The 13,456-nt window shown below is 56.0% G+C and overlaps 2 protein-coding genes across 8 annotated transcripts in view; one reads left to right on the top strand and one right to left on the bottom strand.

Moving 5' to 3' along the window:
* The first annotated feature begins 2,350 nt into the window (after positions 1–2,350).
* Positions 2,351–7,463, top strand: FUZ (fuzzy planar cell polarity protein). 4 transcript variants are annotated; one of them, XM_033128161.1, is made up of 11 exons: positions 2,351–2,493; positions 3,089–3,210; positions 3,480–3,564; positions 3,800–3,868; positions 4,053–4,157; positions 4,860–5,057; positions 5,209–5,304; positions 5,604–5,710; positions 5,786–5,850; positions 5,929–6,003; positions 6,984–7,339. In XM_033128161.1, the coding sequence occupies exons 2-11, from the start codon at positions 3,128–3,130 to the stop codon at positions 7,208–7,210; spliced, it is 1,110 nt and encodes a 369-aa protein (XP_032984052.1). In that variant the 5' UTR covers positions 2,351–2,493; positions 3,089–3,127; the 3' UTR covers positions 7,211–7,339. The 4 variants fall into 4 exon arrangements, with proteins under 4 accessions (XP_032984052.1, XP_032984050.1, XP_032984051.1 ...); XM_033128159.1 differs by lacking the exon at positions 2,351–2,493 and adding an exon at positions 2,515–2,545; XM_033128160.1 differs by lacking the exon at positions 2,351–2,493 and adding an exon at positions 2,531–2,566.
* AP2A1 (adaptor related protein complex 2 subunit alpha 1) overlaps positions 7,246–13,456 on the bottom strand; it is a 29,245-nt gene continuing 23,034 nt past the window's right edge. The window contains exons 11-24 of one of the 4 annotated variants that reach the window (XM_033128154.1): positions 13,089–13,271; positions 12,532–12,629; positions 12,029–12,260; positions 11,758–11,925; positions 11,513–11,676; positions 11,140–11,205; positions 10,733–10,792; positions 10,544–10,626; positions 10,351–10,440; positions 8,756–8,879; positions 8,554–8,670; positions 8,384–8,453; positions 8,022–8,156; positions 7,246–7,682 (exon numbers count right to left, since the gene is read on the bottom strand). In XM_033128154.1, the coding sequence (XP_032984045.1) occupies positions 7,605–7,682; positions 8,022–8,156; positions 8,384–8,453; positions 8,554–8,670; positions 8,756–8,879; positions 10,351–10,440; positions 10,544–10,626; positions 10,733–10,792; positions 11,140–11,205; positions 11,513–11,676; positions 11,758–11,925; positions 12,029–12,260; positions 12,532–12,629; positions 13,089–13,271 (1,668 nt within the window). In that variant the 3' untranslated portion in view covers positions 7,246–7,604. The remainder of the gene's footprint in view (positions 7,683–8,021; positions 8,157–8,383; positions 8,454–8,553; positions 8,671–8,755; positions 8,880–10,350; positions 10,441–10,543; positions 10,627–10,732; positions 10,793–11,139; positions 11,206–11,512; positions 11,677–11,757; positions 11,926–12,028; positions 12,261–12,531; positions 12,630–13,088; positions 13,272–13,456) is intronic. The other 3 variants (XM_033128155.1, XM_033128156.1, XM_033128157.1) reach the window with 3 other exon arrangements.

Raw genomic sequence — 13,456 nt, 5'->3', positions numbered from 1 at the left:
TGACAGCCAACTAGCCACAGCCGAAGGCCATCTACTACCCAAGCCAGCACCTTTCCACGTGAGGCCGAGAGCCTGGAAACTGCTCTCTGGGGTTCTGTCCCCACACTCCACCCCTACAGGGTCTCACCTCAATCTATGCGACAAGTGTCTTCTGCAAGGGGCCCTGTGCGAGGTGAATGCAATATTGTGGACACAGCCAGGCTCTCTGGGCACAGCCAGGGTTTCTCAGGGCACCACCAGTCCTTCTGGGCACAGCTACACTTCCTGGGCTTTTTAGGGTACCATCAGTTTCCCCGGGCACAGCCAGGGCCTCTCAGGGCACTGCCACTCTCTCTGGGCTCAGCCAGTCTTTCTCACATATTCTCCATGGCGGCTGATCGAGACACAAAAGCAAACATCTGCCAGTTCCACTACATGGTGATACGTTCCCAAGCAAACAATCAAGCGGTCCATTAAATTAGGGATGGAAGGCAATTCCTCATAGTCCATAGTCATTCACCAGGGCTTTCCTGGGGGTGAGGGACGACCTTGACCTCACCCTCATCTCCCACGGAGTGCTCAGCAAGAGTTTATCACTCTAGAGTTAATATCACTCTAGCCCAGGTGATATTAAGGTAAAAAAGTGCCCTGTTCTAGGCATGGCTTCTATAGCTTTTTATGGTAAAAGACCAGTGTTTCTCCCAGGCCACCAGCTCCATCCATAGTGGACTGATACTTTTGCAGAATACTATAAAAATAAACCTTTAGAGAAATTAAATTACAAAACAGTATAAATCATATTGTGAACTTCCAGCCTTTTCCATGTGTATGCTCATGTCGTGCGAGGCGGCCTGTGGGGGTCTCTGCTCCCGTTCCCCACATCATAAGAACGCAGAATGTGGCTAGGCCAAAAAGGAACACCCATGGAGCCATAGGTAGGGGAGTCATACCACTATAGTCTCACTGGAGGCTGGATTCACACGATGTGTGACCTGCTGTCCGCTTTTCTGCCAACCGACTGACGACTCTCTATCATAGCCACGGCAGTTATATCAGTAGCCAATTGGCTAATGGGCTACAGCTGACGGCCAACTAGCCACAGCTGATGGCCATCTACTACCCGAGCCAGCACCTTTCTACGTGAGGCTGAGAGCCTGGAAACTGCTCTTTGGGGCTCTGTCCCCACACCTGTGCCATCTCTAAAAAGTTATATTTTCTTACATAACCATTATGCCATTATCAGTCCTAACAAAATTATTTCTTAGTATAACCTAACACTAAATCTATAATCAAATTTCCCCAGTTCTCCCAAAATGTCTTTTTACAATTGCTTTATTTGCATCAGGATCCAAACATATTTAGACATTATATCGCAAATTTCTTTTAATCTAAAGTAGCTCCCTCCTTTTTTATGCGTGTAATTCAATTTTTAGTAAAATTACAAGGAAAATAAAAGTAAAGTTGAGAAAAGAAAAATGATCAACAGGTAAGATTAAAAAAGTACCTAAAATTAAAATCTGCCGTTAAGTATAAGGAAACTTTTCTTTCGATAAAGTGAATATACGATTAATTGAATTAACTGATTTCTAACCACCTCCATTAATGTACAACAAATGGTAAAATAAACAATTAGATATTTTAAACTGGACTTCAGCTTCTGGCATTATGGTAGGAGTACTCTTCAAGTATCCCCTCCCCACCCGACCCCCGTCCAAAAAAAAAAGACAGAGAACCAGAAATTAACACAAAAAAGAGGGAGTAGAACTGCCTGTACAGGGAAGGAGCTGCATTGGCGTTACCAAGAGCATGAAGGCAGCTAAGGGCCTTCCAGAGCAGCTGAGCTCGCCTCAGGTTGGTACTTTTGGCAATCTGTAGAAGTAGAAGCACACCCTCCTTGTAGATCTCAGATTAATATTGGCCATATTTGTGAAAATGTGTGACTATGCTGTGTTAAATTGTCAACTTTCTATTTTTGAGGAAAGGATTTGGGGAAGAGTATTTCATATTCTGCATGATACACGATCATGTATAAATTCATTACAAAAATAATATTTCTACGATTCTGGAAAAATGAAGAATTTCATCTTTTTCTGTTAACCACCACCATCTAATTTGGTGGTTACTAGGCAACGCTCGTCGGACCAAACCATCCTCGAGGGTGGGGGGGAGATGGTATTCTCCTCCATTTTGCTCTAGGGAAGGGTACTCAGAGTTTGTCATGCGGCCATCTTTGAACGGGGCACAGCTGTTTACAGCTTTAGGATGGAAATGAGACTGAATGTAGTTACTAGGCAACGCCATGGCACCGTCGCCATCTTTGAGTGGGGCACAGCTGTTTATCGATTTAGAACATAAAACATCCTACCCTACGTGATGGTTGCTAGGCAAACCCTGGGGCGGTCACCACCTTCAAGCCGGGCTCTTTATTCTCTTCTTTAAATAAGTGAAGTGAAGTCACTTTAGGGAGAAACTATGAAGCTTTGCCAGTACAATTAGCCGCCATCTTTGTTAAAGGTATTGTAACTTCCGGCTAGAGCGGAAGAGACTTGAACAGGGTTTGGAGGAGGTGCTGGAATAGGGAGTGAGGGGGGGTTTAAGTTGGTTGAAGGCGGGGATGTAGTCCTCTTCCATTGAACTTCCCATCACCCCTCTGGCGGCTTTGGACGGCAACCCTACTTAGTAGTGTGACTACGGTCATGCTCCAAAGCTGGCACTAACCGAACCTGCGAGGAGGTCTGGGGGGGTTCGAAATGGGGGAGGAGGGGACGGAGGGCACCGTACATCTGCTGTGTCTCGCGGCCTCCAGCGGAGTCCCCCTGTTCTGCAGAAGCAGCCGCGGCGGCACCCCCGCCCGCCAGCAGGTGGGGCCCTGGAGCCTGGATCTAGGGGTTTAGGAGCTTGGGCTCTGGGTCTCCAAGAAAGTAGCGGCTGGGGAAGTTTCAGTTGAGTTTAGAGGGCTGAGGGAGTAATGGACCAATAATCCTTGTTCCCCGGAGAGAGGAGGAGCCCAAGGGATCTAGAAAGTAGAGGGGGCTGGAAGCCTGGACTCTTGAGTCCCAAGGAGGAGGGGATTGGGGGCACCTATCTAATGTCCCCAACCTTCCCCCAGCTCCCGTTCTCTGTCATCGGCTCCCTGAATGGAGTCCACATGTTTGGGCAGAATCTCGAGGTGCAGCTGAGCTCTGCGAGGACCAAGGACACCACTGTGGTGTGGAAAAGCTTCCATGACAGGTCTCCAAGTGGTGGTTTGGAGCAGGGACAGGGGTCTGGTGATAGCCCTTGTTGAAGATGACCCCAAGACCTTCCAGCTCTCCAAGGCCAGCTGTTTACTTGGCTGTGGAATCTCTGACAAGCCAGTTATCTCCTCTGATCCCTGAGTTTCTCTGTATGAGTGCTGGGGGAGGATGTAGCTGGCATCCAGCATCAGGGGCAAGCTCTGCTACCCTCACTGCCCGGTTTCCCTGGCCTACACTCATTCTTCCTTCTCACCTTTTTCACAGCATCACCCTCATTGTTCTGTCATCTGAGGAGGACACCTTGGAGCTGAGACTAGACAGACTACTCCAGATGGTGTTTGGGGCTATGGTGAGATTCTCCATCATTTTTTCCCAAACCCAGGAATCTGAGCTCTCAGCATTCTTCTCCCTCCGACCCCCAACACTCTCCTCCTCCAAAACCCAGGAATCCTGCCGTTAGTCCCTCTTTCCTCAGACTCAGGAGTCCAGATTCCCAGCCCCCTCCTCGTTCAGTCTAAGCCCCAGCCCCTCCCAGCTTAGAACCAGTTGTCCAGGGCCTCTACTCTCTTATATGGTTCTTCTAGGTTCTTCTTGTGGGACTTGAAGAACTGACCAATATCCGCAACGTAGAAAGACTGAAGAAGGAGTTGAGGGTGAGGCCACTGATTTGGAAACTACAGTTCCCAGCAGCCCCCAGTGCAGCCTAACCCTGTGGGTTCTTGGGGCAGCTTGGTCTTCTGACCCTGGAGCTAGACCCAACAGGGCCAGTTTTCCCAGGGGGAGGCAGCAGATCTGGGGCCCACTTGGTCCTAGGCATCTCCCTTCTCCCTTTGCTAGACCAGTTACCGCCTCATCGACAGCTTCCTGAGGGATTCAGAGCTTATCGGGGACCTGACCCAGTGTGTGGATTGCGTGGTTCCTCCAGAGGGTTCCCTCCTGCAGGTATTGGAAATGTCCTGGGGAACTTTTAAACTTGTCCTTATGGCCCTATCTCAGACCTCATCCTCTTATCCTTGGACCATTGCCTCCACTTCTTCCCATCCTCTCAGCTTTCACACTGGGCCCCAGAAGGTTCTTTATACACACAGAGGTGACCCTGCCCCTCCTTTGGTCACAGACCTTTCATGGCTTTCATCACCCCCAGGAAAAGGTCCCAGCCCCTCAGGGGCCCACAAATCCAAACAACTTCCCAGCTTCCCTGCCTTGGCACATGCTGTTCTTTGTGCCGATTGAATACTACTCTTGTGGATTCACCTGGCATGGCGGCTTACCAGCGTTGTGACTCTCAGCAGATCACCCTCTCTGAGCTTCAGTAGGTGGTTGATTGCACCTACTTGGCACATAGTAGGACTCAGTAAACCATAGTTGCTGCTGTTGTAATTATTAGCTTTAGTGGTATGTGTTAGGTAGGGTAGCAGGCACCTTGCCTGTTTAATCTAACTTCACGATGTGACTTGGGGATTGAAACTGCATGAGAAGGTGAAGGAACCCAGGCCCTGGGAGGGTGAAACGTATGAGTATGGCCACCACGCAAGATCTGAATTGTATGCTGGTCTGTTCCCACTCCTCACCCACCTGGGAAGTCATTGCCGCCCTTGCTACTGTCTCCTCATTCGCTGTCATCGGCCTGCCTCCCTTACCCAGGAAGCCCTGTCTGGGTTCGCCGAGGCTGTGGGCACGGCCTTCGTCAGCCTGGTTGTGTCTGGCCGTGTGGTGGCAGCAACAGAGAGCTGGTGGCGGCTGGGGACCCCGGAGGCCGTGCTGCTTCCCTGGCTAGTGGGGTCCCTGCCGCCGCAGGCCGCTCGCGACTACCCGGTGTACCTGCCGCACGGGAGTCCCACGGTGAGTGGGTGGGGCCGGCAGGGGGAAGGTGTAGGCCTGGGACACGTGTGCACGAAGGGGTGAGACCTAGAAGCCAAGCTGCGAGGAGGCGGGTCTTGCGATGGAAGGGGCGGAGCTCCGTCCCTCCCACCCTGCGCCCCGCTTTATTCAGGTCCCTCACCGGCTTCTGACCCTGACGCTGCTGCCGGGCTTGGAGCTGTGTTTGCTTTGCGGGCCCCGCCCTCCCCTCAGCCAGCTGAATCCACAGGTGAGTTAGGGCCGTGTCCTGCTTTACCCCATCACACCCTCTACGTGCGAGCCCCGGCCCTTCTCTCACCACCCTGCCCTGGGGGTGTTCCCTCTACTGTGGACCCACCCCTCTTGGACTGCGCTCCAATCACCTTCACCCCAGTTTGGCCCCTCTTTGGCTCTTATCCATCCTTCCAGGTCCCGTCCCATCCACGATCCCGTTCCCTCTGCCCTCGTGGGACCCCCCTCCTCCCTGGCCACGGCTCTTTCCCGTACCTCACCCCGGGCCCCGCCTCTCACTGACCACGCCCCCCGCAGCTTCTGGAGCGCTGGTGGCAGCCCCTGCTGGACCCACTGCGGGCCTGCCTGCCGCTGGGACCCCGAGCGCTGCCTGCTGGATTCCCCCTGCACACGGACATCCTTGGGTAAGGCTCAGATGGGGGAGTGGGTTTGGGTTCTCATCCCCTCTTCCCTGGCCATGACACCCTTCTTTCCCACAGGCTGCTGCTTCTCCACCTGGAACTGAAGCGTTGCCTCTTCACCGTGGAGCCCTCAGGAGCTAAAGGTAACTGAGGAGGAGGGCGGGGCCAGGAGGGTCCTGGGCCCCAAAGGGGCTCTCTGTCACCCTCTCTTTTCCCTCCAGAGCCTTCCCCTGAGCAGCGTCGGCGCCTCCTCCGCTCCTTCTACACTCTGGTCACTGCCATGCATTTCCCACCAGGTTAGCAGTGGGCACGAGTCCCCCTTTGCACAGGCTGGGACATGAGTCCCAGGTCACACAAAGTGGGGAGTAAGAGGTGGGGCTGGAGAAACTGGTAGGACCCAGCATGCACTGGGCATGGCTCTCCTTGAGGCCGGGGCCTCCACACTGATGGGAAGGGCGGGGCAGGGAGGTGCCAGCCCAGAGGTTACAGAATCTCCTGGGTAATCCCAATAGTTAACACTGAGACCTCGTCTCCTACCAAGTGCTTTATATGTGATGAATCACTTGATCCTCACAGGGGAGGGTTCTCCTGTTGCAGCATCATTCCCAAATTACAGATGAGGAAACTGAAGCTCAGCTAATAAGTGGCAGAGACACCAGTCACACACAGGCAACCTGGCTCCTACATCCTCCTCCTCCGCTCTACTGCTTAAAGTCTAGGCTTTACCAATAGTCTGGAGGTGGGTGGGTGGGGAGGTTCCCCAGAGCACAGGTTAAGAAGGAAAAGTTGTCCTAGAACCCGAGAGGCCACAGAGAGGCAAGGGGACCTAGGGTGACGATACAACCCTGATGAATGTGGCAAAAGGGTAAAGAGCTCCCTCCGGGAGGGGCAGACAAATGTTCCCTCCTAGCTGTTGACTCTACTCCTCCTCACCTGCTTCCCACATGTAAAGTGGGGCAGGGTCCTCGCGGGTCCCCCAACCTAGAGCCCAGTGCCTGGCACCTGGTGAGCACCTGTGTGTTTACGATTTATATGACTAAGCAGATTGCTGAGGGCTGCACACAGTGTCCCCAGGAAAGGGGACTGAGCTGGGTGGGAAAAGGCGCATCTGAGCCAGAAAGTCTGTGGCCTTTAGGTCACTGACAGCCTGATGGAGCCGGGAGGCCCTCGCCTGTTAGTCAGACTCAGGCCCAGGATGGGATCTGGTTCCAGCAGGTCGGCATCCTAGTGGTTCAGACCCCACTGGTCACTTCAGCCCTTCCTGTCCTTCCTCCAGAGCCAGGCCAGCAGGAAGAGAAGGCGGAGGATGCGACCCACCAGGCTCAGGTGCCGAGAGCTTGCTACCTGGTGTCAGGGACTGAGGAGCCGGGCACAGGATGGCGGCTGGTGGCCCTGCAGTTGGGGCCACGGCGTCTGCTGCTGCTGCTGTCCGCTCAGAGTCCCATCCACGGGCTGCGGGGCCTGGCCTCGCACACTCTGCATGCTCTCACCCCACTCCTCTGACCGCTAGCCGTGAGCAACAGACAGGGACCTGGGGCTGTTAGCGTCTCTCTGTTTATTCGCTCACAATAATACACAGCCCCTGGACGGGGAGGGGGCGGAGGGGCCACGACAGGGTAGGGTGGGAGGGGAGGAGGCACCCACTTCCCTGGCCCCTCTCCCCTCTGTGCTTGGGGGGGACAGGGGAAGGGGGCTCCCCTTAACCCCCAGAATGTAAACAGCAGCAGATGAACAAAAATAAAAATACAAAAGGCCGGAGGAAGGTCCTAGGCATCCCCCTACCCTGGGGTCTTCCCTGTCACCAGCAGAGGTCCCCTCACTGCCACATCCACCAAAGCTCCCTCAGTCCTCGGGGCTGCCTGGCACCGGCCACATCCCCAGGGGCACAGTCCAGGGCTCAGAACTGCTGGGCCAGCAGCTCACACAGGTGACGGGAGACAGGCTCCTTGCTGGTGCGCAGGGTCAGCCGGTACATCTGGAGGGAACACACAATGGGTGTGGGGACTCAGGGAGGAGGCAGATGGACGGGGCAGGCCAGGGTGAGAGAGGATGAATTCACAAGGGGGACACCAGGGAGCCAAGATGAGAGAAAAAGGAGAAAGGGACCAGCAAGGTGATAGAAGAGCAGGAGGTGGGAATAAAAGCGACAGAGGGAAAGGATGAAAGATAAAAAAGGCCAAGTGGGTGGAAAGGATACAGAGAGACAAAAATCAGGGTAGGAGGGGAGAGGAAAACCAGAGGGGGGGGCAGATAATGCACAAGAGGTAGGGGGTGATGCATCTCTCTCAGGTGGGCCTTCCAGACCCCGACTCACCTGAGCCTGGGCATTGGGCTCCAGCCGGAGCAGACAGCCCACCTGTAGGGCTTTAGTCTGGATGATTCCAGCCCCCACGAAGTTTTCAGGGTTGGGGTCCACATTGTCCAGGAGAGCAGAGCCAAACCCCAGGAGCTGAGGAGGAAGTGGGATAGCCATCGGAGGTGCCAGATTAGTTAGCTCCCACACAGTGGCATACCAGTTCCCAAAACCCCTGGGAGTGGGAATTGGCCCCATTTTACAGATGGGAAACAGAAGCTCAGAGAAGTTGAGTGGCCAGTGCTTCCCAAATCCCAGTCAGGAAGAGGCAGGGTGGGGATGTCAGACCAGGGTCACCTCTCCTGTCTCACCCCTTCTCTCACCTTGGCCTTAGTGACTTCAGCGTCCATGGGGTGGTTGGCTTTGAAGATTTTCTGCGCCTCCTGTTGAGGGCTGTGGGCAGGAAAGGTTTGAGTCAGGCACCTGGCAGCCCAGGCCCCACCCACCCTGAAGTATGGCAGTGGCTATAGCTCCATCCCCCCAGGCTGCTCACAGGCTCAGCTGCTTCCAACGCTGGAAGAAGTCCTGGGCCGCCATCTCTGTCGGCTGGAAAAACTTGTTGATGGTCACTGGGAGCTTCAGGGTGAGGGACTGGGGGGCACCTCCATACCTGGCAGGGGAGGGAGGAGTGCTCAGTCAGACCACGCCCCTCACCCGGCAGCCCCGCCCATCCAGTAGCAAGCCCACTGACTCACCGGAAGCGCACTGATAGGAGCGGTGGCGTCAGGAAGTCCCGCAGACACTCGATGTTGAGCACCTGCTGCACCTGCGCCCCACCGTCCACCTGTGCGGCCACACGCTTGGTCTGCACTGCCAGCTGTGCCCGCCCCATTGTCAAGGAAGCCAGAAACAGGAGGTGGCCCTGCAGGGCTTTGGCCGTGAACCTCCGAGACGCCCGGTCCTACCATCCGGGATTCATCCTACAAGGCCCAGCTCCAAAGTCCTTCCTATGCTAAACCTCTGACCCACCCCCAAGGTGCCGCCTCTGGCCTTCCACAAGAACTCAGTGACCTCCATTACAGCTTGTCACATGGTAGAGGCAAGAGCCACTCGGGGATTGAATCCCAGCTCTTAACCACCTCAGAGGCTGTAGGCAAGTTAACCTCCTTTAGCCTCGTGTGCAAAATGGGCATCATGTCCTCAGCAGGCAGTTGAAATAATCCACTACCAGTACTTGTCACAGGGTAAGTGCACAAGAATGGTGGCGATTGATGTCATTATCACCATTTGTATGTCAGCAACCCGGGGGTGATGGCTGGTCTTAGGCATCTCTCACCCCTGCCCCTCCCATGCCCAGCACAGAGCTGAGTCTGGAAATGTTGATGAATGAAGCAAAGAACTGAAAGAGTTCTCAAAGTTTTGGGGTCTGACCCCTGTAATTTCACAGGAGTGAAAATGGAGGCCCAGAGACAGAGAAGAGGGGACTGACACTGCTCAAGCACCTCCTTTATGCCAGCCATCCTTCCAGGGTTTTCCAAAGACACTGATCTTCAAAACCCTATGAGAAGGGGCCGGCCCGGTGGCTCAGGCGGTTAGAGCTCCATGCTTCTAACTCCGAAGGCTGCCGGTTCTACTCCCACATGGGCCAGTGGGCTCTCAACCACAAGGTTGCCGGTTCGACTCCCGCAAGGGATGGTGGGCTGTGCCCCCTGCAACTAGAAACGGCAACTGGACCTGGAGCTGAGCTGCGCCCTCCACAACTAGGACTGAAAGGACAACAACTTGACTTGGAAAAAAGGCCTGGAAGTACATACTGTTCCCCAATAAAATCCTGTTCCCCTTCCCCAATAAAATCTTAAAAAAAAAAACAAAAAAACCCTATGAGAAGGGAGAAGAGGGTCTACACCTCACAGTGGGGATAGGAAGGCACAGTGAGGCAAAGCCATTGGCCCAGGTCACAAAGGAAAGGGCCCTGCTCAGCACCAAGACCGCTCAGCACCAAGACCGCCAGGCCTGGCTCTCAAGTGCAGGAGGCACTGGCGGGTGTGGAGCCTGTTGGGGACAAACGGGCCCAGAGCAGCAGAGGTTCTGGAAGTAACGTCTCCTACACACCTATCACAACACTTACTGTCATTTCCTGTCGTAGGGGAAAGAGGGCCACCCAAGTCTTACAGATGACCCTAAATCTCAAGAGAAGTAACGTGCTCAGGCTGTCAAGTAAGAGGGCCAAATGGGTCAGGACCTGGGTCCATCTTCCCAGTGGCCAGGAAGGCAGACCCAGAGGGGTGGGTGAAGGCAGACCCAGAGGGGTGGGTGTGGAGCCAGGGGCTGGGCCAGGCTTAGAGGATATGAGTCTGGAGGTCTCCGGGATGGACGACAGTGGGCAAGAAGTTCTGAAACTGGACCGAGGTCTTGTTGCCGTAGAAGAGATACATGCGGCCTGTGGCGATGGGGACAGGCAGGGCTCCATCAGAATTCCTATGACCCCCTCCCTACTTGCCACCCAAGCCGTAACCCCAACCCCACAGTCCCCCCGGACACACCCAAGTTCTGCCGGAACTCCGATTTGACTCCAATCTGCAGTAGTTGGTTCTCAAACAGGACCCCGTTGTTCTTGCACACGAACCTAGGTGGGGGCGTGGGGAGCTCAGGATGAGAGGGGTGCCTGTGTGGGCCCTGCTTTGTGCTCCCCACCTGTCCCGATGCCTGTCCCCAATCTTTCCCAGACTCACTTATTCAACAGCTCATCAGCTTCTGGGATAGGCGGGCCGACATCCTCAGGACCTGGGCTGCTGGTGGGGAAAGGACTGAGATGAGAGGGGGGACCAGAGGTAAAGTCCAAGAGCTAATAGAGGCAGACAGCAAGCCCTGAAAGGACAGAACCCCAGAATCTGCATACCCAGATTCCCTAATGAACCTCAAAGAACTCCAGAATCAGTCTGGCGATTGCCTCTAATGGGAACAGGACCCTGGCATGTGCTGCCACCCCTGCCCCCTGCATAAGAGGACCCCAACTTTCACTCCCTTCCAAGTCCTTGCCTCTGAGGCTCATCAGAAACCCCTTGATGAACGTTCCCAGTCCCCTAACCCTCCCTAGGACACAAGAGGTGGCCCCCCAACCCCCTGAGGCCACCCTTACTCAGCAACTGGAGCTGGGTCAGCCAGCAAAGCCATGGGGCTCTCAGGGGCAGGCGGCTCCAGCTCGCTGGGCCATCCAATCCCAGAGCAGACAGAGAAGACAGGCGTGGCAGGCAGCCAATCCCAGACAGGCAGCAAGAGGGCCGAAGAGAGAGAAAGAGGGAGTAGAGGAGAGAAGGAAAAGCAAGCTGAGACACGATGATGGGAGAGGACAACAAAGGGTGGCCGGGGCAGTTGACAGTCCAGAGTGGCCAGAGGGATGGAGGAGGTCGGGAGCGGTGGCAGCCGGGGTGAACAGAGGCACAGGGACAGGGAAGAGCAAGTTGGGAGGGACAAAGGAAAAGGGATAGACCAGGGCCCAAGGCAGATGGTACCTGAGGAAGGCCTCCTCTGGGGTGGGCCCCAGGCTGGGCTGGGGGGCTGGGCCATCAGAGAAGACATCCACCAGGAGGTTGCCGGCACCTGAGGGAGCCGCAGGAGCCGCTGGAGGAGGGGCTGCCCGCAGCCCCAGGAGGTCGGCGGAGGGCGAGGGAGTCGACTGTAGAAAATACAGGTGAAGGTGAGAAGAAGTACCTCCTTTGCTGGACCCTGCCCGGTAGCCCAGTCCCAAGGGACTCACCACAGTGCTGGGGGTGGGCTCCACACCCCCATTGATATCGTTACTGCTGGGGTCCCTCCGGCCATCATCCAGGGCACTGCCGGCCCCTGGCCCCTTCTTGCGTTTCAGCTTAGCCAGGATGGACGACTCGCGCTCGGGGAAAGGCGGCATCTCCTCCAGCACCGTGGCCTGCGGGCACAGATCAGGGACAGGTGTCAGCTCCAGTCACAAGGAGAGGGAAGGAAAGGCGCAGAGGGCAGAAGAGGGGGCGTGTGGGGACGGGGGCTCTGACCAGGACATCCGTGCTGGCCACTGAGCTGAGGGTAAGGTACTCGACAGCACGCTGCTGCAGCTCCACGTCGGCGTTGCGCAACTGGGAGCCGGCCCGCAGCACGCCCTGGATGGTGGCCTTGGTTTCCGGGAAGAGGTTGATGAACTTGATGTAGGTGGACAGCAGCAGAGCCCTCGTTGCCACGCTGCACAGGTGGAACTTGGAGTGCAGCAGGGAGAACTGCACCGGGGGGCTGTGCAGGAAGGGGTGGGTGGGGTCAGCAGGCCCCAGCTCCACCCACCTCTCCCAGAAACCCCTGCGGCGAGGTGCTACCTCCTTTGGAGGGACCCTTCCCCAGACCCCAGGCTGGCTCTGGGGCAGTGGCCATGGCAACACTCTGTCCCAAAGGCTCCTGAGAGCTCGGTTCTACCTTACTCCACCCGGTGCTAGGTGAGGGGCCGAGAAGATTCCTGGGAGTCCCCACACCCTGGACCCTTCAGAAATGCATGTGTTTACCCCCTCACCTGGAGCGGGGGTCCCCAGCAATCAGGTTCCCAAACTCCCCAAGAATGTAGCCGCCGACTTTCACCATGTTCTCGTGACAGGCTGGGGCCTGGAGCGCCTGGGAGGAAGGGACAGGGAGGTCCAGACAACCAGAGTAGGGGTGCCCTGGCTCAGGAGCACGCAGGTGTGCCAGGCACAGGGCTAAGCCCTTGACTCCTGTTAAGTGTGGAACCCTCGGGGCTCTGATGTGTGTGGGAGTATAGATGGGGAAATGAGACACTGAGTGGGTAGGTGACTGGAGCAAGCTCACACAGGCAGTAAAACAGGATGGAATGGGACCCCTTTTCTAAGGCAGGGTGAGAAACTGCTGGGACCTGGGGATCAATGACTGCACACTAAGTGCCTTGCTGACCCTCACTGGCCCATGAAGGCCCGGTCCCCATGTCCCCTGGGAGGCCCAGGGACCACTGTGAGGAGGTAGAAGCAGGATGGTGGCCCGGGCTGGCTAGAAAAACAGCCCCAGCTGTCCTCGTTCTGCCTTGACGCCCCTCGATGGGATTGAGGTGGGGGTGCTGACCTCAAAAACCGTCTTGGCAGCATAGCCCTGGACATCATCGCGGTTGGTGACGATCTGGAGCACGCGGTACCACACCTCTTCACTCACGTAGTCGCCCGCGATGCGGATGAGGTTGAGGATGGTGTCCACGTACCAGCTGTAGTCCACTGCATACTTCTCGGCCAGGATGGCCACCTTCAGGACCTGCCAGTCGGGAGGGAAGATGGGTGTGCATGTGTGCATGAGCGTGTGCGCATGGGGGAGTCAGGTGTGGACTCGCAAATTCTGGGCTCACCAATGTCCCCATCTAGAGACCCAGGAGTCAAGGCCCAGCCCCTCCTCCCTCAGACCCGGGAGTCCAGGCCCCCAGCCCCTCCTCCCTCAGACCC

This window comes from Rhinolophus ferrumequinum, chromosome 15 (assembly GCF_004115265.2).
Source record: "Rhinolophus ferrumequinum isolate MPI-CBG mRhiFer1 chromosome 15, mRhiFer1_v1.p, whole genome shotgun sequence".
Taxonomy (NCBI): domain Eukaryota; kingdom Metazoa; phylum Chordata; class Mammalia; order Chiroptera; family Rhinolophidae; genus Rhinolophus; species Rhinolophus ferrumequinum.
The sequence above is the reverse complement of the archived record's forward strand: the minus strand, read 5'-3'. Positions and strand labels throughout refer to the sequence as shown.

Bases quoted from the DNA above. Each gene is read 5' to 3' on its own strand.
- FUZ (XM_033128158.1), top strand. From the start codon at position 2,730: ATGGGGGAGGAGGGGACGGAGGGCACCGTACATCTGCTGTGTCTCGCG. The intron at 5,058-5,208 runs GTGAGTGGGTGG...CGCTTTATTCAG, and splicing joins TGCCGCACGGGAGTCCCACG to GTCCCTCACCGGCTTCTGAC. The intron at 5,305-5,603 runs GTGAGTTAGGGC...CGCCCCCCGCAG, and splicing joins TCAGCCAGCTGAATCCACAG to CTTCTGGAGCGCTGGTGGCA.